This window comes from Sus scrofa, chromosome 3, assembly GCF_000003025.6.
Source record: "Sus scrofa isolate TJ Tabasco breed Duroc chromosome 3, Sscrofa11.1, whole genome shotgun sequence".
NCBI classification, from domain to species: Eukaryota; Metazoa; Chordata; class Mammalia; order Artiodactyla; family Suidae; genus Sus; species Sus scrofa.
Window position 1 is genome coordinate 8,039,282 of NC_010445.4, and position 23,529 is coordinate 8,062,810.

General features: G+C 48.0%; 1 protein-coding gene and 1 pseudogene across 7 annotated transcripts; both read right to left on the minus strand.

Moving 5' to 3' along the window:
- LOC100514951 (paired immunoglobulin-like type 2 receptor beta) lies at positions 6,023–22,621 on the minus strand. Of its 7 annotated transcripts, none has more exons than XR_002342277.1 (6): positions 22,361–22,621; positions 21,657–22,046; positions 10,663–10,836; positions 6,838–6,887; positions 6,552–6,632; positions 6,023–6,430 (listed from the first exon to the last, which is right to left on the minus strand). XR_002342277.1 is itself a non-coding variant. In XM_021086211.1 (5 exons), the coding sequence occupies exons 1-3, from the start codon at positions 22,431–22,433 to the stop codon at positions 10,679–10,681; spliced, it is 621 nt and encodes a 206-aa protein (XP_020941870.1). In that variant the 5' UTR covers positions 22,434–22,621; the 3' UTR covers positions 6,023–6,430; positions 8,076–8,106; positions 10,663–10,678. The 7 variants fall into 7 exon arrangements, 3 of the variants coding, with proteins under 3 accessions (XP_020941870.1, XP_020941872.1, XP_020941871.1); XR_002342279.1 differs by having other exon boundaries at positions 6,552–6,666; XR_002342276.1 differs by lacking the exon at positions 6,552–6,632 and adding an exon at positions 8,076–8,106.
- LOC100627617 lies at positions 13,054–16,244 on the minus strand (annotated as a pseudogene).

Sequence of the window (23,529 nt, forward strand, 5' to 3'; positions counted from 1 at the left end):
CGGGGTATCCAACTGAAATGAATTCAATATGTCAAAGAGATACTGGCATTCCCATGTTCATTGTAGCATAATCCACGATAGCCAAGATATGGGAGCAACCTAAGAGCTCAATTATGGATGGATGGATGAAGAAAATGTGAGTGAAACATATGTATCTACATACAGAGAGGAGTATTATTCAGCCTTAAAGAAAAGGGCCATTTTTGACAACATGGTTGAAACTGAAGGACATTTTCTTTTCTTTTTTTGGTGTTTTTGTCTTTCCTAAGGCCACACCCATGGCATATGGAGGTTCCCAGTCTAGGGAAACACAGCCACAGCAACGCAGGATCTGAGCCATATCTGTGACCTACACCACTGCTCACAGCAACCCCGATCCTTAACCCACTGAGCAAGGCCAGGGATCAAACCCGCAACCTCATGGTTACTAGTTGGATTCGTTAACCACTGAGCCACGACAGGAACTCCAGTAAAATGTATTCTTGTAAGCATCATAACCATACATTTTGATAGGTGATCACAAATGCAATCAAACATTTTCATGACCCTAAAAACTTCCCTGTGATCCTTTGTAGTCACCTCCCTATGACACCCGTTGATCTGTTTCCTTTTAAAATACCCTTTTTCCACCTAGAATGTCATAAAAAAAGAGATCATAGAGTGTATAGCCTTCTGAATTTGGTTTCTTAGTATAATGTATTTAAGATCACTTAGCATAATGTATCTAAGACGTATCCATATTGTTAAACATGAAAGTAGTTTGTTCCTTGTTATTCCAGAGTAGTAGTACGTTGCAAGGATGTACCAGTTTGAGGTTGTTGTATTTGAAGGCTATTTGGGTTATTTCCGGTTTGGGGTAATTAAGAAAAATCTACCTTAAACATTCATGCATAGGTTTCTGTGTGTGAATGTAAGGTTTCATTTGTTTGGTATAAGTATCTAGGAGTGTGATTTCTGGGATGTATAGTATAAAATATTAGTTTTGTAAGAAACTGTCAAACTGTTTGCAGAATGCTGTACCATTTTGCATTCCCATCAGCAATATTTGAGAATTCCAGTTACTTCACATCCTCACCAGCACTGGTTTGTCAGAGAAAGTCATTTTGTCAGAATTCCCTGGTGGCTCAGCAGGTTAAGAATCCAGCATTGTCACTGCTGTGGCTGGGGTCACTGCTGTGGTACAGGTTCAATCCCTTGACAAAAAAAAAAGTCATTTTCCACCATTTTTGAAAGTTATTTTTGCTGGGTATAGAATTCTGGATTGGGTCCCCCCCCCCCCGCCCAGTACTTCAAAGATGCCATTTTATTTTCCTCTAGCTTATAACATGATGAAGCTGGGTATAATTCTTATTTTTTTCTCTTTGTGTAAGATGCCATATTTTTTCTCTGGTTGCCTTGTATTTTTCTCTTTGTCTTTGGTTTTCATTGGTTTAAATATGACCTGTTTAGCTGTGTGTGTTTCCTTTTTAGAGTTTTCTGAGCTTCTTGGATCTGTGGGTTAATGTGTTTTTAGTTGTTTTTGAAAAAAATTAGGCATTGTCTCTTGAGGTATTTCTTCTGCACTATTCTTCTCCCTCTTCCCGTTCTGATATGCCAAATACCAGTATGTTAAGCCTTGGGATGTTAACCAACAGCTCTTGCATTCTCTGTTCTTTCTTTTTGTCCTCTTGTGTTTCACTTTTGGTGTTTTCTAATTAACTTGTTTTCAAATTCCATGGAAATACCCTGTGAAATCCACTGTGGTCCCTTGCTTCCTTCAGATTTTTATCCCAAGACCCAACTACTTTGTTGGAGTAGATCAGCTACACTTACACTTGGGTGATCCCAGCCCAGAGCAGGGGGAAGGGCGGCAGGTATGTGCCATTTACAGATCCTGTACACCCCAAGGGACCCTTGCCTTTCAGTCAGGACCCAAAATAGATCCCCAGTGTGGGCCATGGACCTGCTCTATCGGTGGTCTCCAGTCACAAGGATGGCCAGATAGCCTCCCAGGGCAGAGCTGTCCTGGGCAGGACCCCTCAGGTAGTAGATAGAGGTTTAGAGGCTCATTGAGGCCAAAAATTCCCTCCTCATCTCCCAAGGCTGGAGGCTAGTACAGAAAATGGGTCAGGTCCAAGAGCTCCTGGGGGAGAAAGTGCAAGAAGGAGGGAGATTCTGAGGACTTGAAGGCAGATTTAGAGGCAGCACAGGGTCCAGGGGGCTGAGGGATGGTGCTGTCAGGCCAGGACATCTTGAAATAGAGGGTCTGTGGGTAGTGAAAAAGGATTCTGTCAGTGGTTTGTGTTTCCCTCATTTTCTCATGGGAAGTTTTCCAGTCACCAACTAGGACCCAGGAGTCCTGTCCCACCTGTGCCAGTGTATCTCTCAATAGACCACCACATTTACTTGAAGGTAGCAGCTATTCTTTATGGAGGATAAATTTATGTCCATTGTTTTTTTCCAAATAAAAGAAAAAAAAATAGCAATGGTATCACCTCTGCTTTCTTGCAAAAATAGCCTCCTGGCTTTCAAATACCTCCATCTCCCCTGCAGAAAACATTAACAGAAAGATAATGAGAAAAAGTCGTTTAGGGAAGTCAGGAAATACAGTTCTAAAAGTGTATAGATCAAAGAAGAAGTAAAAATGGATACAAGATATCATTTCTGACCACATAGTTACTTGTGGAATACAATTAAAACAGGACATAGAGGGAATTTTTTATCCTTAATACTTCTTTTTGAAGAGAAAAATTGCTGAAATGGATGGAGCTATAGATTTGTTCAAAAAGTTAGACAAAGAAGAAAAATCATCCAAAAAATGAAAGGATATCAGTAATAAATATATGGAGGTTCCCAGGCTAGGAATCAAATCACAGTTGTAGCTGCTGGCCTACATCACAGCCATAGCAATGCTGGATCCAAGCCAAGTCTGTGACCTACACCACAGCTCATGGCAACGCCAGATCCTTAACCCACTGAGCGAGGCCAGGGGTTGAACTGTGCTGTCCTCATGGATGCTAGTCAGATTTGTTTCCGCTGAGCCATGATGGGAACGCCCTGTGCTCTAAATCTTATTCTTTTATTCCGTTTACTTCGAATTAAATTGTTCTTTTTTTTCTCATTTCCTGAGATCTAATCTTAGATTATTGATTTTACGTCTTTCTTCTTTTCTAATAAATTCAATGCCATAGATCTTCTAAGCACTGCTTTTGCTCCATCCCACACTTTTGATAAGTTGTATTTTCATGTTCATTTAATTCAAAATATTTAAAAATTTCGGAGTTCCCATTGTGGCTCAGTGGTCAGTGAGCCTGACTGTCATCCATGAGGACGCAGGTTCGATCCCTGGCCTTGCTCAGTGGGTTAAGGATCCGGTGCTGCCATGAGCTGTGGTATAGGTTGCAGATGTGGCTTGGATCCAGCATTGTTGTGGCTGTGGTGTAGGCTAGCGGCTTCAGCTCTGATTGGACCCCTAGCCTGGAACCTCCATATGCCGCAGGTGCAGCCCTAAGAAAAAAAAAGACCAAAAACCCCTAACAAGAACAAAATGTTTAAAAATTTCTCTGGAGATTTCTTCTTTGATCCATATGTATTTAGAAGTGTGCTCTCGGCCACACGAGATGTGACCTGCATCTGTGACCTCCACTGCAGCTTGTGGCAACGCTGGGTCCTTAACCCACTGAGCAAGGCCGAGGATCGAACCCACTTCCTTACAGAGACAACAGTGTGTCCTTAACCGGCTGAGGCGAGATGGGAGTCCCTATTTTTATTTAATTTTATTATTATTGTTTTGGCCGGACCCTCAGCATGTGGAACAACAGTTGCAGCCTGCCCCACAGCTATAGCAACGCTGTGTCCTTAACCTTGAGCCACAAGGGAACTGCCAATCTTTGTCTTTTAATTGGTGCACTTAGACCATTGGCATTCAGTGTGGTTATCGATACAGTTAGAGTGATACGTATAGTATTCTCTGCTGTTTTTGTTTCCCTTGTTCTTTGTTCCTATTTTTGCCTTGCACTTTTTCTGCCTTTTGTGATCCTAAGGAAGCATTTTTCATGAATGCAACACATGTTCTAGAAACATGATGGTTATTGACTTTATTTATTCTAGGGACAGGCGAGGTGGGAACTGACGTTTATTAGCACTTCTGTGGGCTGGCTAGATAGCTACATCTATGCTTATTCCCTTTATTTGTTTGATTCATTCGATGAATGGATATGTGGCATTTTAGAGAGAAAGAGACTGAGCTCAAAGGGTTTAAAATGTGTTGCTTCAGACCAGTGTAGCATATGGCTTTTCCATGGCTTAAATCTAGGTCTTTCTGACTCCAAAGCCACCTAGTTTCTTTCAACTGAAAATGTCATTATTATTATTATTTTTTTTTTGCTCTTTAGGGCCACACCTGTGGCATATGGAAGTTCCCTCTAGGGGTTGAGTTGGAGTGTAGCCTCCGGCCTACAGCACAGCCACAGCAATATGGGATCCAAGCAATGCCTGCAACCTACACCACAGGTCACGGCAATGCTAGATTCTTAACCCACTGAGCAAGGCCAGGGATTGAATCCGCATCCTCATGGCTACTAGTTGGGTTTGTTACTGCTGAGCCACAATGGGAACTGCCCGTGAAAAATGTCATCTTTTTCAGAGATTGTTTTGGGATGAGAAAATCAGGAGTTTGACTTGTAGAACGTAAGAACTCTTAGTTTTGTCACGTTTTCAGTTAGGCCCTAAGAAAAACTTCAAAGCTCCCCAAAGCAAGGTCTCACTAAGCAGCTCGTCTGAGGAAAAAGAAGGTAGAATAGCGCCTGAGGGGCTGACTCCACCAGCTCCTTGTGGGGCCTGTCCCGTGGTGGGGAAAGAGGGGCCTGAACCCCAGGAGGCACGGCCTCTGGGGGCTGGAAGTGTCCCCTCTGACGATGAAGCCTCCAGGGACCTGGACCTGGAGCAGCTCATGGAGGATGTTGGAAAAGAGCCGGAGCCGAGGGAGGAGCTGCAGCACAGAGACGCCGCAGGGGAGCTGTCATGGCCTTCTTTGAGGAATAGCGGTGTGCTCGTACCTCCTCCCTGCGCTCTCACCCCTTCCCCGGAAGCAGGAGGGCCGGCTCTCCCAGGGTCCCCGAGAACCTGAGAAGTGTTGGGGTTGTTCGTTCACAATGAGGTTAAATGGCGAAAGGCAGAGTTGTCCAGTTGATGTGTTAATAAACCAGGTGCCTGGAGTTCCCGTCGTGGCTCAGTGGTTAACGAATCCGACTAGGAACCATGAGGTTGCGGGTTCGATCCCTGGCCTTGCTCAGTGGGTTAAGGACCTGGCTGTGAGCTGTGGTATAGGTCGCAGAAGTGGCTCGGATCCTGAGTTGCTGTGGCTGTGGTGTAGGCCGGTGGCTAAGCTCTGATTCGACCCTTGGCCTGGGAACCTCCATATGCCAAGGGAGCGGCCCTAGAAATGGCAAAAAGACCAATAACATAAAATAAACCAGGTTACTAGTTGATGTATATAATGTGTATATATATATATATATATATATATGCAATGCATGATATATACATGATAGATACAATTATATACATAATAAGCCTGGATTAGTGGGTTGGGTTCACCTCTAACCACATGCTTTCTCTTGGCTTCTTCCCGTCCTCCTCCGTGTCACTGTAGCCCACCTCGCTTTCTAATGGGAGGCCTGTCAGTATGGGGACCTGGGAAGGTGATGACACCCGAGTCCCGGGAGAAGGACATTGAGAGGGCGGCTCTGGGGTCCCATCCTGGCTCAGCCACTTACTAGCTGCGTGGCCTTGGGAAAGGCCCTGTACCTGTTCAGGTTCTTGTTATCCTGCCTCCAAGGGCACATCCAGTACCATATGAGGCTGTCGATGATGCTTACGTGGGCCGATGCTTGTAAAACACAGTACATGCTGGTTGTTATCATAAGGGAAGTAGAATGGTCAGATCAGGAGGGCAGATGTGGGTCCCAGACGGGCTACTAGTGCTGGGGACGTACTGGTCCCTGGCCTGAGCAGTCACTGAGCAGACATACAAGGGCAGGGGTCTGGGTGTGAGCTGTATATTATGGTTCCTTTTTGGACAGAGGGACAGAAGTTATGGGTGACACCACTTTCTCCTTAGATGCAGTCGGGCAAATCGCACAGGTACTTTTATTCATGTGGTCAAGGGCTGGGCAGTCGAAGAGGAATTGGAGCAGGTAGGTGCTCAGGTCCTCGGTGGCCTTCGGCACCTGCTGGCTTCGGAGCGGTCTGTGTGTGGCTGTGATTATGGGGAAGTGAGATCCCCGTGCACGGCTGACCCTAAGGAGGTCATCACTCGTCCCAGTCCTTAGGTCTTCAGGGCAGAGAACAGGGTCTCTTCCTGGGGGCCCCCGTGGGCGGGAGGGCACGGAGGTGCGGCCGGTGAGGGCAGGTTGTGGAGGGTGAGGGAGGCATAGAGGATGCCATCATTCTGGGTGAGAATGGAGAGGGAAGGGGGTTAGACGGGGGGTGGGGGCTGTCCACTCTCAGAGCAGGGATCCTATGCTGAGTGCCCTGCCCACACCACAGTCCCTCTGTTCCTTCCACCCCACCTTCTCCAAACTTCCCTGTAATATTTCAGGCCAGGTCTGAGCTGCTTCTCTTATGACACTCCTTGGGGTCTGTCTGTTGCTCTAAAACCAGTCAAGAAGCTCCAGGTCAGGTGGGCTGGCAGGCAGGGTAGAGAAATGGGCAGGGGGTTCCAGGGGTGAGGTCGTCTGGGGGAAGGTGGGTGAGGCAGGGGAGAGAGGAGGATGCTGAGGGCAGGTGTGTGGGGAGGGGGTGTGGGGAGGAAGGAAGGCCCAGGTGGAGAGCAGGAACCATGGTGGCGGGACTTACCTTTGTTCCCAATGTTCTCGTATTTCTCCTCCAGATTCTGGAAGGATCCTCTGCATGGGAACAGGAGGGTGGGCGATGGGTTAGAGGCTGGGCAGGACAGAGTTCACACCCACCTGGGGCTGGTTCTCCTTGTGGGGGGCTCTGTGACCTCCTGGACTGACTGAGAAGATGAGGGCAGAGGTTTGAGGCCGGGGTTGAGGGGCCATTTGCGGTGTAGCCCCGTCCCTGTGAGCTGACTGAAGGTGGATTGTTCTAGGGAAATGGCTTTATCTGAGGGGCACAGGGAGGAGAAATGGGGTGGGGGGAGCTGCTGTCCTCTCTGCTGCAGCGCCTCGGTTCCAAGTGGAGGATGAAACCCAGGAAGCTAATCCGGGTCTGTGGGCGGTGCTCAGGCCAGGGTCCCTGGAGGAGGCAGCATCCTGGGAGGAGGGCAGCTGGCAAGAGTCAGGAGGGAGAGGAGGAGGGAGGGGCTGTGAGAAGGAAGAGAGTGGAGGTGGAGGGCGGGGGCAGAGAGGAGAAGGGCGGGTGGGCGAGGAGGGCGCGTGCTCGGGAAAGGAAGGGGCCCTTTGCCACGACACAGGGGGAAAGGACAGGTTAGAAGAGGTGCAGGAGGGAGGAACCAGAGTGGGAGGAGTGGAAGTGGTGTGTCCAGGCGGGGTGACGTTCAAGGCTGAGAGAACCAGGATGGAAAGGGAGGAAAGCTGAGAAACGGGGACCAGAGGAGGACAAGGGGAGCCATTCCGGGACAGCACCAGTGACAGTGCTGGCCCACTGCTCTTGATTTCTTTTTTTTTTTTTTTTCTTTTTTGTCTTTTGGTCTGTTGTTGTTGTTGTTGCTATTTCTTGGGCCGCTCCCGCGGCATATGGAGGTTCCCAGGCTAGGGGTTGAATCGGAGCCACAGCCACCGCCCTACCACAGCCACCGCCCTACGCCAGAGCCACAGCAACGTGGGATCCGAGCCCCGTCTGCAACCTACACCACAACTCACGGCAACGCCGGATCGTTAACCCACTGAGTAAGGGGCAGGGACCGAACCCGCAACCTCATGGTTCCTAGTCGGATTTGTTAACCACTGCGCCACGACGGGAACTCCTGCTCTTGATTTCTTAAGGAGGTGGCAGCTCAGGAAGGGGAGGGCCTGGCCGGTCAGGGGATGGAGTGGCCAGGAGGGCAGCGGCTGCGAGAGGCTCCCGAAATCAGACCCCCCGCCCCCACCCCTTGGAGGACAAGTGCTCACCTGGCGGGGGTTCTGGCTTTAGTCTGCAGACCTGCAGGGGGACGGACAGCCTGTCAGTGTGCCATCCACGGAGGCCTGTGCCCTCCCTGCCTGCCCTGCCCCGTCCCACTCTGAGTCCATCCTTGGAGGGACCAGAGCTGCTGAAACCCACCTGGGAAGGACCTGGGACTCAGAGCCGGACCCAGCTGGCACCCTAAGGCCACCCATACCTGTCCTGCCTTGTCCTTGGCAGCAATCGGGAGAGCAGCCCTCCCTGCACCCTGAGCCCCTTCACCTGCTCTCTCCTGAGCTTTCCCGTTGCTTCCTCTCCCTTCCTTGGAGTCCAGGGCATCCCCCAACCTGGTCCTTCCTCTGCTGAGACCTGCCCCTGCCCCCTTGTCACAGGCACCACTGCTCCCTCCTGTCCTCATAAGCCAGCTTCTTTGGCTGCCCTTCTGAGTGGCGGCTGTTGTGCTTATCCATTTTGTGATCCTCTTGGCTGGAATCCGTGTTGGCCCTGCAGCCCATTCCTCTGTACCCTTTGAAACCTGTGCTGTCTCCCCGCAGCCCTCTCCCTCTACATCCTTCTCAAGTCTCCGCAGCATTTCCCAAAGGTTTGGCCCCTGGTTCACACACCTCTTCTCCACCAGTCAGCACCACCCTGGGAGATCGCATCATTCATGGGCATGACCCTCTGAACACACTGGACTCTCCTGTCTCCCCACCCTGCCAACTCCAGAGACCTCCACTCCACAATTAGGCTTAAAAAAAAAAATCACCGAGCCTGAGAACTCTGACTTAGTAAATACTAGCATCATTTTTAGGCTCCACTGTCTTTCCTTCCAGCTGATTTTTGTCACCATCCCTCTGTAGCTGTGCTTTGACCTCACTGAACTCTTGTCCCTTGAGGATCTACTTTCTTTCAGATGATCCACACTCCCTGCTGAGCCCTCTACTCTCCATCTGGGCCCTCTCACTGGCTCCTTGACCTTCTGTGTTCCCCTGTCCTTCTGTCACACTTACTTGACGCATCTCCAGTCCTGGATGGGAATGCGCTTTGCTTACCCAATACCCATTCACTTCTTTTCCAGTTGCGGAACCTTGACTTGACTGGGAATGTCAGAGTGCCCCTCTGTAGGGTGATGTGGGACCTATGACTGAATCTAGCCAGTAAGAAGTAAGGTGAAGTTGTGGGTAGGATTGGAGAGAGGCTGTTGAACAGGACAGACAGCTGGGGCATAGTCTTTTTGACCATGCCTCCTTCTTCCATTTCCCCACTTAGATTCTCAAATAACAGCGGGAGTCCCAGCAGCTTTTTTGAGCCGTGGGGCAACCTTCAGGGTAGAAGCCGGTATCTGGCCCAGTGAGCAGAAAGGTAGGAGCCTGCGTGCTTAAGTGGCCTCTGCTGTCTGGCTCCAGTCCTTTTATTTTTAAGTTTTTTGGGCCATACCCACAACATGTGGATGTTCCTGAGCCAGAGAAGGAACCCAGGCCACTGCAGTGCCAATGCTGGGTCCTTAACCTGCTGAGCCACATGAGAACTCTGTCCGGATCCTTTTCGGTGAGGAAGGAAAAGCCCTCTGTGTTGTTTACCACACTGTTACCTTCTGATGCTAGCAGCTGAATACAACCTCCGACAAACAATTTCTAAAGGTTTCTAAACCTGCATGGTGGAATACTGCTGGGAAAAAACATAACCACGTGAATAATGCCTTTACAGTTCTATGGCTTCTCATTCGTGTTGATCGTCAAATACCATTTTGTATTTCCTCAGTGCCTTTGTCACATTTTCTCTTCCTCTTTTAACCCTCATCCTCTCTCTCAGGAGACAAGCCCTGTAGTTTTTGCCCTGCAGAGCTAAAAGAACCATTTTAGACTGACTCCAGCCTGGCTCATCTTTGGCCCCTGCATCGCTGACTGGCATATATCTGCAAGGCCAAGCCAAGTTTGCCACTTTGCTTCTTCGCGTTGCCTCTGGGAGCAGAGGCTTTCAGATGTGATTCACAAGCTCTTCTGTCATCTCCTGCCTCCGACACAGCAATAAGTTACTCAAAGTTCCCAGAATGGTGTCCTTCCTGTTGAAGGACAGTGACTTCTATGCCACCCATACAACCTGGCTAATTCTTTTTCATCCTTTGAGAGTTTCTGCAGATGTCTGTTCCTCTCGAAGTCCTCCTGGATTATCCTTCCTTCCTCCCAGCCTACTGTATCTCTTTCCAAGCGAGTCAGTCAGCCCTTGAGGCAGTTGTCCCCCTACTCCCACCCTACCCCCGGTCTCCCTCTGAGTTTCCTGAAAGCAGGAATAAAGCAGTGCTTTACATACTTTTGTACCTCCAGTTATAAGCCAGGCTCTGGAAAATGGGCACCCAACCAGTGTTCTTTGAGTGTTTCCAACTTCCTATTCCCTTCTGCTCTCTCCTGCCTTTTTCCAGGGCGCAGACCCTGCCCTTCCCATGAACCAAAATGCAGGTTCCCAAGCCCAGACCTTAAGCCCAGCAGGGATCTGCATTTTTATTTAAGTGCACCTGATTCATTCTGAGGCATGTAGGTTCTGAGCAACTCCCAGCTGGGAATCTCAGGGAGAGATTAGGGGTCCTGGACCACTTACCTTTCCTCTTCTTCCATCAGAGGCACAAAATCAGTCCCGCAATTGCTATTATAAGCTCATTGGCTGCTATCCCCACTGCAGCTTCCGTACTCGGGGAATGCCTTTGGTCCTCTGAGGTCCCGAGGCCAGCTGTGGCGGCAGCAGTGGTGGTGGAGCCCAGGATGGTTGTCTGGTCTGGGAAGACATGAGAAATAATAAAATTATCCATTTAAAGACTGGAGGTATCTGGGTGTGACAGCTGTTTGCTAGTTTGGAGGGGAGCAAGTCTCTGAGGCTTTCCCACAAGGAGAAATGCTGGAAGCTTGGGATCTACCTCACTCTGTTTAAATCCTGACTCTAGGAGTTCCCGTCGTGGCGCAGTGGTTAACGAATCTGACTAGGAACCATGAGGTTGTGGGTTCGATCCCCGCCCTTGCTCAGTGGGTTAAGGATCTGGCGTTGCCGTGAGGTGTGGTGTAGGTCACAGACGCGGCTCGTATCCTGCGTTGCTGTGGCTCTGGCGTAGGCTGGTGGCTACAGCTCCCATTAGACCCCTAGCCTGGGAAACTCCATATGCCACAGGAGCGGCCCAAGAAATAGCAAAAAGACAAAAAAAAAAAAAAAATCCTGACTCTACCACTAGCCAGCGCTGTGACCTCAGAACCTCATTTCATCACCTACAAATAGGGAGCAGCCATCACAGAATCAAAAAACAATTTTAATTGTAAAATATGCATAAGATAAAATTTACCATTTTAATCACATTTACGTGTATAGTTCAGTGACATGACGTGCATTCACATTATTGTGCAGCCATCACCACCGTCCCATCTTCAGAACTTTTTCATCTTTCCAAACTGAAATTCTATCCTCATTAAACACTAACTCCCCGTTCCCCTTCCCAAGCCCCTGGAAGCCACCATTCTTTCTGAAACTTAAAAATTTGACTTCCCTAGGTACCTCATAGCAGTGGCTTCAAATAGTGTTTGTCCTTTACATGTTTTATTTATTTATTTATTTATCCTTTTGCCATTTCTTGGGCCGCTTCCATGGCATATGGAGGTTCCCAGGCTAGGGGTTGAATCGGAGCTGTAGCCACCGGCCACCGCCAGAGCCATAGCAACACGGGATCCGAGCTGCATCTGCAACCCACATCACAGCTCACAGCAACGCCAGATCCCCAACCCACTGAGCAAGGCCAGGGATTGAACCCACAACCTCATGATTCCTAGTCGGATTCGTTAACCACTGCGCCACGATGGGAATTCCTATATGTTTTTTTCAAAATACAGAAGTTACTTTATTATGGGTTTACATTGTAAGATAAAATTGATTTCCCAGAAAATTAAAATATAAAACACCTCGATAACAGAACATGTAGTTCATTATTTACAAACTGACTTTAAAAACTTAAAATTTAAGATTGTGCCATTTTCTCTAAATCTAATTCGCTTGGATCTTGAAATCTTTGATTATGTTGGAAGTATTTTCTCTTGCATGAACTATTAATACAAAGTTTCCTCATTAAAATATAGTTTGTTCAGACAAGGTCACAACATAAATTTGTGCTTTATAACCTTAAATATGATGAACATTTGAAAAGTACATGTTTAATATTCTTAGCACTCAGAACTCTGTATGTAACAGGCCGGGGGAGTTCCCGTCATGGCTCAGTGGTTAACAAACTCGACTAGCATCCATGAGGATGCAGGTTCAATCCCTGGCCTCACTCAGTGGGTTAAGGATCCCGCGTTGCGGTGAGCTGTGGTGTAGGTCACAGATGTGGCTCAGATCCTGTGTTGCTGTGGGCCGGCCACTACAGCTCCGATTCGACCCCTGACCTGGGAACCTCCATATGCTACTGGTGTGGCCCTAAAAAAGACAAAAAAATAAAAGGGTAATAGGCAGTGGTTTCCATCAGATTTACTCTGGTAGTTGTTTCTTAAACGTCTTTTAACTTTTTTCCCTCCACACAGAGGGAGAAATGATACCCCTACTCCCTCATGTCTCTGCTTCCGAAAGACTTTGAAACTGCAGCAACCAAAATGATATAGTACTGAGAAAAAAAAACCCACTGAAATTGATAGGTTCTAAATTCATTAAGTCTCAGCTCTCTTAAACTAATTTTAGGTGTGAATAGTTCATAAATGGTCTTCTTTCACTCAAAATAATATGTCTGTGGTTTTTTTAAAAAACAATTGCTGTAAACATGGGAAATAGATAGCCTTTGTAACAGGCTCTAATAGAATAACTGAGTGAATTTCCCACTTTGCCCCATTAAATTACACATTAACTTCTGCATAATATGGTGATGAATCTGGTGTTCATTTGAAAAGGAAGACTTTGGTAATCACATGAGCGTTTGTTTCGAAGACTGTTAGGGAATGGAATAAGAAATCAACCTAGTGGCACTTTTGTTTTTTTTTTTTTTTTTTTTTTTGGCTCTGCCACAGAAAAGATGGATGTAGTGAGAAAGTTGGAGAGAGGGAGAGGGGGAGTTCATTTCAGGGACAGAGACAGGGACCTAGTAGTCATCAACTAAAAAAGAGAAGAAAAGTGATTTTTTTAAAGGAAAAAAAATTTTTTTAATAGAATAAAAGTTCCAGATTAAAAGAGTGATTAATTCTTACTTTCAGTGGTAGGAATACAGGTATCAGCTGCAGAGCCTTTATTGTTCACTGCTTTGCGTATTTAATCTCCTCCTTCTGGGACAGTTTCTGGTAAATAGAGGCAGTAAGTTTCTCTTTCAATAAACCTCTCCATCCTGTACTGTCTCTCCTTCAAAGCAGCAAGGAATTTCTGGTTTGGGTTTTCCTGTTACTTTAACAGTAAATCTCACTGGCTCACTGTCTACAGTCCTTGTGTGTTTTAGAGATTTCTTAAGCCACAGAGTTCCTCCTCTGGTTTGCTCGTCATCTTCGTCATCTTCGGTAGTGGAGCCATTCATGGTGCTACCCTCTTCTTCCTCCTCTTTTCTTTTGTAGTGCTGCAGCAGTTTCCTTTTGTTCAAACTGCATGCATAGTAACGTTTGCTCTTCAATCCTTCTTTGTTCTTCTTTCTTGCCTTAGCCATTCATTCAAGTCCAGCTGTCATCCTCACTTTATGAGTAAATGGAGCCTCACTTTTTTTTTTTTTTTCAGGCTTAATAGCAACATCTTCATCTTGAAATAGCAACATCTTGGTTTTGAAAGTTTTCTGCTCCGCCCCCTCCCCCGCTTTCTTTCTTTTTTAAGGCCGCAACTGCGACATATGGAATTACCCAGGCTAGGGGTTGAGTCAGAGCTGTGTCTACCACACAAGATCTGAGCTCAGTCTCAACCTATACCAAAGCTCTTGGCAACAATGCCGGATCCTTAACCCACTGAGCGAGATCAGGGATTGAACCTGCAACCTCATGGATACTAGTCGGGTTTGTTACAGCTGAGCCACACTGGGAACTCCACTGCTTCTCATTTTTTAATTTCAAGGTCAGTCACTCTTCTTGCTTGTTCTTCTATTGCTGTATTTCTTTTTCAGACAATGGTTTCAGTTTTTTCAAACTTGCTTTTTAGATTTTTAGATTGAATAGAGCCACTCCTTTTTAATTCTTCATATTCCCTGCTCAGTTCATAAGTTTCATTTTCTTCCTCTTTTCTCACCTATTTCTTGCCTCAGTTGTTCATACTCCTGTTTTTCCATCACTAGTTTATGCTTCTGTTCCTACTCTGTTCAACTTCTTTCTACTTGCTTTTTTTTCTTTTTTTTTTCTTTTTAGGGCCGCACCCACAGCATATAGAGGTTCCCAGGCTAGGGGTCAAATTGGAGCTAGGCTGCTGGCCAACGCCACAGCCACAGCAACACAGGATCCAAGCCACGTCTTTGACCTACAGCACAGTTCATGGCAACACCAGATCCTTAACCCATTGAGCAAGGCCAGGAATCCGAACCCAAAACCTCATGGTTTCTAGTCGGATTCATTTACACTGCGCCATGATGGGAGCTCCCCATTTTTGTTTTAATAGTTCGTCAAAATTAATTTCCAGGTTTCCCGGTGTAAGAGGTTCTTGAGAGATAATGTTTTCTATCTCTGGGGAGTCATCATCTACTCCCCTGCTTCTCCTTGCTTCAGCAAATGCCTTCTTTTCTTCCTCTGTTCTGCTTTTGGCTTCTTCTTCTGCTTTCCTTTTTTCATTTTCCCTCCTTTGTCTATTTCTTCAGAACGGAGTCTGAGTGTACCATTGTGGTACCCTTTGAAAATGTTTTCTGTGTCTTGGTTTTCTTCCTCTTCATTTACCATTTGCCTCCCTGCTTCTTCAAAAGCACACCTCTCTTCTAAAGGTTTTCTTGCTTCCTCCTCAGCTTGCTTCCTTCGGTTTTCTTATCTTTGTCTTTCTGATTCTTCAAAGTCATTTTCAATTTTCCAGGAGAAAACGATTCTTTTTTTTTTTTTTTTTTTTTTTGCCTCATATTCCAGTTCTTCATCCATGACCAGTGAAAGAGACTTGGCTTCTTTGAGAGATCAGTGTTGTTCTTCGTATATTATTCTTTTATCTTCTTCATATTGACCTTTTCCTTTTCTTCTAGCTCTCTTTCTAGATCTTGGAAATTCCTTTTTGTTTTTACAGATGTTTTGTGTGACTTGACAGGTACCACTGTTAGGAGTAGTGAATCATCTCCTTCCTCTGGTGCTGAATCAGTTCCGTATCGTTCAGCTTGGTCCTTTTTGCTAATTCATGTTGAGTCTTCCTCTTTTCTAACACATCCTGCTCAATTCTGCCTTTTCCTTTCTCCTCCATTCTCTTCGTTTCTCCTGTCTTTGTTTCTCCATTTCAGCAAATTTACCTTTAACAGTTCCTGTTAGCCTTGGGACATAAGCCTTTTCTACTTTAGAAGATACCTGTTCCTCATTGTCAGAAGCAGGCATTTCTTTAATCTCACTCAGCCTTTTGGGAAATAACATTCATATTTGCTCTCTGTGGCCTTGGGGTGATTATGAAGCTTTGTAATTTTTTGCACCCGCCCTGAGGTGGTGACGGAGGTCCGGAGTGCGTGAGGGGAGGCTGCGTGCATCGGGCGCCGGTGTGTGGGCAGGGGTGGGCCTGCTGCTCTGGCTGCCACCGCTCCATCCACTGCGAACCCTCTGGCAGCTGCCACCGTCTCCAGCAGCAAGTTTCCATAAAAGTCCTGGTGCACAGCCTGTTCCTGCATTCCAGGTGGGCCCAGTGCCAGCTGCAGCTATTCTACGTGATTGTTTTAGTAAGTGAGAAGACATTTGTGAAGCACCTAGTATAAGTTGCAAGTATATTACTAAGGTTAAATGACTATATATTGAACTTTATGTCCTGCAAGAAAAATTATCTTTGTAGATGTTTAAGGCATCATTAAAAAATTGACTTAATGCTAAGCCACATACCGAAAAACCAACTCCAATAAAATCCTCAGGTTTAGTGTGGACCAAATTCTGTCCATTCTTACTAGAAATTAGTAATTGTGAATTATTATCTCTCAATCAGATAAACATTTTAAATTCTTAGTCAGAGAAATGTATATAATAATATGCTATTTGGAAAATAAAACAAGGAGTTCCTGTCGTGGCTCAGTGGTAACCAACCCAACTAGTATCCATGAGGATGTGGGTTCAATCTCTGGCCTTGCTTAGTGGGTTAAGGATCCGGCATTGCTGTAGCTGTGGTGTAGGTCACAGACATGGCTCAGATCCTGCGTTGCTGAGGCTGTGGCATAGGCCAGCAGTTGTAACTCTGATTCGACCGCTAGCCTGGGAACTTCCAAATGCTGTGGGTGTAGCCCTAAAAAGCCAAAAAAAGAAAAAAGAAAACAGGTGCATTGCGTGTAAAAAAAAACTTGTGGAATTTGACTGAAGATACACTCTAAGCTAAATTCATAGTATTAAATGCTTTTATTATTTAAAATGGGAAGAAATTTTTTAAATGAATGAAATAGTGAATTTCCAAAAAAAAAAAAAGGCCAAACAGAGAGGAACCAGCTTTAAATAAACCCATAGTTTGAAAGTATTGAAATCCTGTGTAGGAATAAGTTTTTTAGAAATGAAAAAGCAGAAGGAATAATAAATGCAGGAAGTGGTTATTTATAGAAAAAACCAAACAAGCAAGAAAGCAAAGTTCTTATAAACCTAACAAGGATAAAGAGTCTGTTGAAATCGGGAGTGTGTGCTCAATAACACGTTGCTAAACTTAAAAACCTCTGTGAAATGGATGATTTTCTGATACTAAGAAAAAAATTTTTTAATGGATTTAAGACATTGTAAACTTTAACCGATAGGTAGACTGAGAAGTGAGAACATTATTTTAAAGAAATACCTTTCATAAAGAGCCTAAGCTCAGGGTAGTTAAAGATAAATTCTTGTAAAAATTTAAGGAACAAGTAATTCTCAGAAGATTTTAGAAGAGAAATATACAAAAAACACTGCAAATCTGATTCATTTCATAAAGTGATGACATAACTCGGATGCTAATATCTGTTCATAATTTTTAGAAATGAAGATTAAAACAACAAAAGTCTGTTTCTTTCTATGATCTGAGTGGAGGAAAATACCCAGTGTTGGCACAAGGGAAGCATAAGTTGGCACAACTTGGGGGATGCATTTGGGAATATCTATCAAAAGTTAAAAAAGTCATCCCTGCCCTTTGACCCAGTGATTTCTGTGCTAGGAAATACTGGCCCCTATATTCAAAGGCCAGTGCCAGTGCCTTTTTTTTGTTTGTTTCTTTGTTTTTGGTCTTTTTCCCTTTTCTAGGCCTGCTCCTGGGGCATATGGAAGGTCCCAGGCTAGGGGTCCAATCAGAGCTGCAGCCACCAGCCTATGCCAGAGCCACCTCAACGCCAGATCCGAGCTGCACCTGTGACCTACACCACAGATCATGGCAACGCCAAATCCTTAACCCACTGAGCAAGGCCAGGGTTCGAACCCGCAACCTCATGGTTCCTAGTCAGGCTGGTTAACCACTGAACCACGACAGTGGGGACTCCCCAGTGCCTTTGAATTTAATATTTAACTGTGCTCTCTGCAGCTTTGTGATGTGGCAACAACCTAAATATTTTTTAAAAAGGAGACTGATGAAATAGACTATGATACATTGTTACAGTGGGAGACCATGCTGTCATTTAAAAAGAAAGGCATAGATATGTGTGTCCTGAAGGGGAAAGACAGTTGAAGTTTAGGAAGTAAAAATAGCAATTTGAGGAACAAAAAAGTATGCAGTTTGATTTTATGTGATCTGTGTCTGGATATCTGTATCTACATCTGTATCTGTAAAGAGAACGTTTTTGCAGAAAGAGATGGTGGCTGAGAGATAAAGTGGAGAGAGAGGAGTGAACTTTTCATCTGACTCCCATCTGCATTTTTGACCATTTTTTGGACTATGTGCAAGAATGTATTTCCTATACCTTTATTATTTTTAAAACATAGCATGTGTTTTTAGATGAGTTGTATGGGCACAGATTCAAAGAAGTATCGAATTCCACACAGCTTATAAAAGCAGCCTTTCAGAAGCCTCCTCACTTCGTTCTCACTCCCCAGAGGCAACTGTTTTCAGGCCCTTTGGCTGTTTCTTTGGCATTAACCTCATATTTCTTGATCACAGGCATTTCCTGCTGTTCCGTGATTCTGCTGCTTTAGGTAGTACCTGGTCATTTCTTACTACGGAAATCCAGGATTTGGGTCTCTTACACCCCTTGTCTTCAACTTGCTCAATGTCTCAGCGTTTGATACTCTCCCTTTCATGAGAGGGGCTGCTCACATGGCATCTGGACCACTGTCTCTCTTGGCTCTTGTCCTGCCTCACTAGCAGCTCCTTCTCAGTCTTCTTTGTTGATTCCTTCTCATCCTCCCACCTGTAACCATCAGGGTTCAGTCCTGGGACCTCCTCTCTCTACACTCACTTCCCAGGTAATCTTATCCGCTCCTATGGCATCAACCACCAGCGATAAGCAGAAAACCGCCAAAGGTACACATCTGGCCGGCTCTCCCCCAGCCCTCAGACTGTCATGTGTCACTGCCTACTCACGCCTCCTTTTGTCTGTCTGGTAACCTCTCAGATGGAAGACGTCCTGAACAGAACTCTGGATTTCTTCCCAAACCTGTTCCTCCCCCATCTCCCCCTTTCAGTAAGTGGAACCCTCTCCTTCAGGATGCCCTTCTCCCATCATGTGCACATCTTGTCTGCCCTGTCCTCAGAATATTACCAAGCCTCTGGTGACCTCTCATCCAGCCGCACCATCTCTCACTGGTCTGCCTGCTGTGACCTGGCTCACCTGTGTGGTCTTATTTTTCACACAACAGCCAGAGGGACACAGTTAGGACATAAATCGCATGACGGGGCTCCTCTGCAGGAAAGCCTCACCAGCCCCATCATCCTCAGAGGGCAAGTTCTCTCCTTGGCTGTCAAAGCCACACTGGACTTGCCTGTCCTGCCCTCACCTCCTGTCACCTGAGTTTCTTCCTCTGCTCAGCCACACCTGTCCCACCTCACGGCCTTGGCCCTTGCTGCTACCTCTTGACTGGGACTTCTTTTTCAGAACTTTCTCTCACTTCCTACACATCTGTGCCTCGGCTGGACTTTTCTGCTGGCTTTTGCAGGTCCCCTCCCAGCTCTTCTCCATCGTGCTCTGTGCCCGTGGAGGCAGGTCTTGGTGGAGTCCAGCTGTGGGCTTTCTGGCTTTGCTGGCCAGTGGGAGTCACCAGCCGGAGATGAAGGGAGATGCAGGTCAGAGCCTAGCCCTTGCATGCTTCCTTGATGGGCGTTGTATTAGTCAGGGTTCTCCAGAGAAACAAGAACCAATACCATATGTACAGATGGAGAAATAGGGTTTTCTTGTGAGGGATTGGCTCTCGTGACTCTGAGAGCTGAGCTGTCTCAACGTCTGCATCTGCAGGGGGGAGGTGGGTGGTGTAGTTCTAGTCCAAACCCAAAGATCCGAGAACCAGGAGGGCCAGGGTGTAAATCCCTGTCTTATTCCCAAAGCCTGAGAACCAGGAGCGCTGAGGTCTGGGCCAGGCGAGGCTGGCTATCCCAGCTCAAGGGGGGAGCAGCCGTGCCCTTTCTCTCCATTATTGTTCTGTCCAGGCCCTCAAGGGACCAGACGGTGCCCACCTACTGCTCATCTCTTCTGGAAACAGTCTCACAGACCTACTCAGAAATAATGTCTTACCAGCGATCTGGGGGTCCCTTAGCTCAACTGAGTGGACACATAAAACTAGCTGTCACAGGCATGCGGACTCTCTCTCCTCAGAGGCCACGGCTCCTTTCTGGGCTCCAGGACCTACTTCTTCCCCTGCTCCTTAGGCTTGTGGCTGCTTCCAGGTGTCTCCCTGTCCCTGACTGGTTTCCGTACCCTGCATCCCCTCAAAACTCTCCTCATTTACCCTGTTTGAGCAGCTGTCCCAGAGGCCCTCCCGGTTCCATCTGAACAAAGCGGCACCCCCAGCACCTCTCTCCACTGATTCTGTTCCCCTCCTTTTCTCTTTTCACCGCCACATGACACACAGACAGATGCTCAATTAATTGACAACTTATTGATGGAAAAACTCATAGTAAATGTGATTGAAACAGAGAAATGAGAAAAGGAAGGAAGAATTAGGCAAGGAAGAGGAGGGATTTAAGGAGAACCAGAGTCGCCCAAAAAATGTTACTTAAGGAAATATGGAGGGGGTGCAGGAAATACTAATGCACGTCTGTCTTGCTTCACGTACGTTGTGAGTCACTGTCTCTTTGCTCTAAAACCAGCATGGTGGCCAAGACGGGGCAGGGGTTTTCCAAGGAGGAGACAGGGAGAGGGTCTCTCCTGGCCAGGAGCAGTAATCCAGCGTGATGCTGTTTAAACTTGCCAGCACGAGTGATTGATTATAAAAATCAAACCAACTTAATCAATTTTTAATTTTCAAAGAAATTTATCAAGAGAAAACACACCTGGTTATTGCCTGTGCCTGGGAGAAACCCCCTGCCCCCTGCTCTGGAGACAGATAAACTGAGGTTCAGGTTCTGATAGCCCACTGAGTGACAGAGGAAGATCTATTGATGCTACACATCCATTATCAGGTTAAAAATAGTTAAGATAAGAAGCTGATCAGGTCAGTAGGTGAGGCTGAGCAGTCAGTGGTTAAGAGAGGAGGCTCTGGGGTTAAAGGGGGGGGTCAGGAGTGACCTTGGGTAGGAGTTTGCTCTGCGGGCGTCACTTTCCCTTCCCGTAACAGGAGGGTGGCAGCAGTGCCGACTGTCACTGGGGGGTCGTGGGGAAGGCTAGCTGGGGCGATGCCCCCTGTTGTCCAGCCGGGACGCAGAGCGCAGTCGGCGGGAGCTGTCGTTACTGCTGCTGCTGCCGCTTCATGACCAGGACAGAGGAGCAAGGCCAGGCTGGACGGGGGGGACAGTGTGACTAGAACAACCCAGGGAGAGGTGGGGGGAGTGAGAGGCAAGGAGGGTAGAGAGGACGGAGGTGGGGAAGAGGAGATGGGGAGGAGAGGGGGGCTGGGAGTGGAGCGCTGAGGGCCGGTTCTGGGGGGCAGAGCGGGGGGAGGTTGGGAAGGCAGGTGATGGGGAGTGGCCAGGAGATGGGGCTCCTCAGGCCACTGGTGGGTACCTACTCTGTGTGCCAGGCTGAGCTCAGGGCTGTGGGGGAGACACAGACATGGGGTAACTGGGCCTCCACATAGGAACTCGTGACGGGGGAGGCAGCCGCATCCTGAAGGTGTCCTGTCCACTGGGAGGACTGGGGCAAGGACAGGGGCAGCAGGAGGGAGGAGAGCTGGGGGCCTGGAAGGTGCTGGGGACTGGGGCTGGGGGAGGGGCTGGATCTGGAGGGGCTGGGGGGGGGCTGGGCAAGGAAGGCAGCCCTGCTTGGGGAAGATGCAGGGGAAAAGGGGAAGGTTGGCGGAGGCCTAGAGAGGAGCTGGAGGGGCAGGGAGAGGAGTTTTTGAGAAGAGCCAGGAAGAGGGGCCAGGCCTGGGGTTGAGGCACCCGTGGCCTCCAGGAGCCTCAGGCAGGACAGCTGGACTCACTGTGTGTGATCGTGAGCTCGGTCCCCTGGATGGACTGCCACTCCTGTTCACCGTATTTCTCTGTGATCATCTCCACTTGGCAGAAGTACAAACCCTCGTCCTCCCTCCGCAGGTTCGAGATCTGGAGGGAGCCGTTCTTCATACCCTCTTCCCAGTTCAGGAGGAGCCGGTTCTTGAAGTTATTATGGATGAGTCGGGGGGTCGTTTTGTAGATGAAATCCCCATGGAAGTGTTTCCATCTCCAGGATATTATCACATTGGAAACGCTGCCTGAGTCCTGGGAGTAGTAGAAGAAGAAGGGGATGCGGATGGAGCCACCCTCAGGGGCTGAGAGTTGTGTTGGCTGGTTCATCCCATAGTCAAAGCGTGCTTTGAGTTGTGCCCAGTGATCTAGAGGAGGGAGAGGGAGAGACTCTGAAGCTACCAGGAGAGACAGTGAAGGTGACCCCAGACCATCTGGCACCTGCACCAGGGGCATTAGTGTGACAGATGGTAGGACTGGCCCTCCGGCCTGGATGTGCCCCTCTCCAGGCTTGGGGCAGGGAGGTGGGTGAGGGGTTGGGGGCCCCAGCACTGTGGGACCAGCTCTTTATTTGTTGGGGGTGGGAGGCCTGGCCGGCTTCCCCAGGGGACCCCTTCCACAGCCAGCTGGCCACAGCCCCTCCCCAGGTCCTGGGCAGAGCCGGGCAGTTCTGGCCACTCACCACCCTGCAGAGATGCCGGTGGCAGCAGCAGCAGCAGCGGCAGCAGCAGGGGCAGCAGCAGGGGCAGCCCCATGGCCTTGCTCTCCTCCCGGGGATGAGAAGTCAAGCAGAGCCCTCAAGGCGGAGGAGAGGCCTCTAGGGGTGCCGCCAGGGAGAGTGTGGGCCCCAGGAGAGGGAGGACCAGGACTCCTTCAGAGGACCGAGGGGGGTGGCAGCCTTCCCCAAACTCGCCTACCCCCATCCATGGCGACCGTCACTTCCTTTATCAGTCTTGCTTCTTCTTTTCTTGTATTTCAAAAGGTCCTCCCTGTGGTCAGTGCAAAGGGAGCCGTGACCCAGGGCTCTCAGCCCCCATCCTCCCACTGAGGGGCGTGTCCTCTGTCCCCTCAGCCCCCTGCTTCTGCCACCCCTCGGCGTCACCTTAGGAGTCAGTCTCTGTGTCTCTCCTCCCAGGGGAAGGACTGGCAGCAGGACCAGCTCAGGCTCTTTGAGGGAGGGGTTGGCAGCCATGAGTCTCTGCCCAGCTCCTGCCCCTCAGAGAGGAGGAGGAGGGGGCTGCTGGTGGTCCGAGCCCCAGCCCCCAGCCCAGGCCTAGGGGCACCCAGTCTGCTCCCGGTCCCTTTCCCTTCAGGCAGGGGCTCCCCTGAAGTCCCCCCATTGCAGTCCCCAGGCAGAACCAAGGCCGGCCAGCCCCCCTCCCGCCCTGGTCTGCTCCCTCTGTGCAGTCTCACCCCCTCCCTGAGGTTAGGAGGGGGGGATGTGCCGGAGGCCAGCTCCGGCAGCCAGGAGTGCACACTTTTTCCCAATTGGAGATGGATGGCGTCGGCGAAAATGTACATATTGAGACAGCCTCTTCGTCCCTTCTTTCACGGCGCTAGACTGCTCAAATTTTATTGGCATAAGTGGTTGATTATATAGACAGCTTTTTGCTACAGATTACATCACAGTGTTAAAAGTACATTGGTTAACTATTGCATGGTATAGCAGCTATACATCATGTTTTGAGATCTTTATCTTAACTAAACTTAGTGGGTACAATTTGGGGGCAATTAGGTACAATACATCATGTTTTAAGATCTCTACCTTAACTAAACTTAGTGAGTACAATTTAAGGGCGGTTAGGTACAATACATCATGTGGAAAGGAGGAGACTCAGTACAAATCATCCC

Excerpts from the sequence above, each read along its gene's own strand:
- LOC100514951 (XM_021086213.1), bottom strand. The coding sequence starts at position 22,433 with ATGGGGCTGCCCCTGCTGCTGCCCCTGCTGCTGCCGCTGCTGCTGCTG. Across the intron at positions 22,047-22,360 it reads ACCGGCATCTCTGCAGGGTG|ATCACTGGGCACAACTCAAA; the intron begins GTGAGTGGCCAG and ends TCCCTCCTCTAG. Across the intron at positions 10,837-21,656 it reads CGAGCTCACGATCACACACA|ACCAGACAACCATCCTGGGC; the intron begins GTGAGTCCAGCT and ends ATGTCTTCCCAG.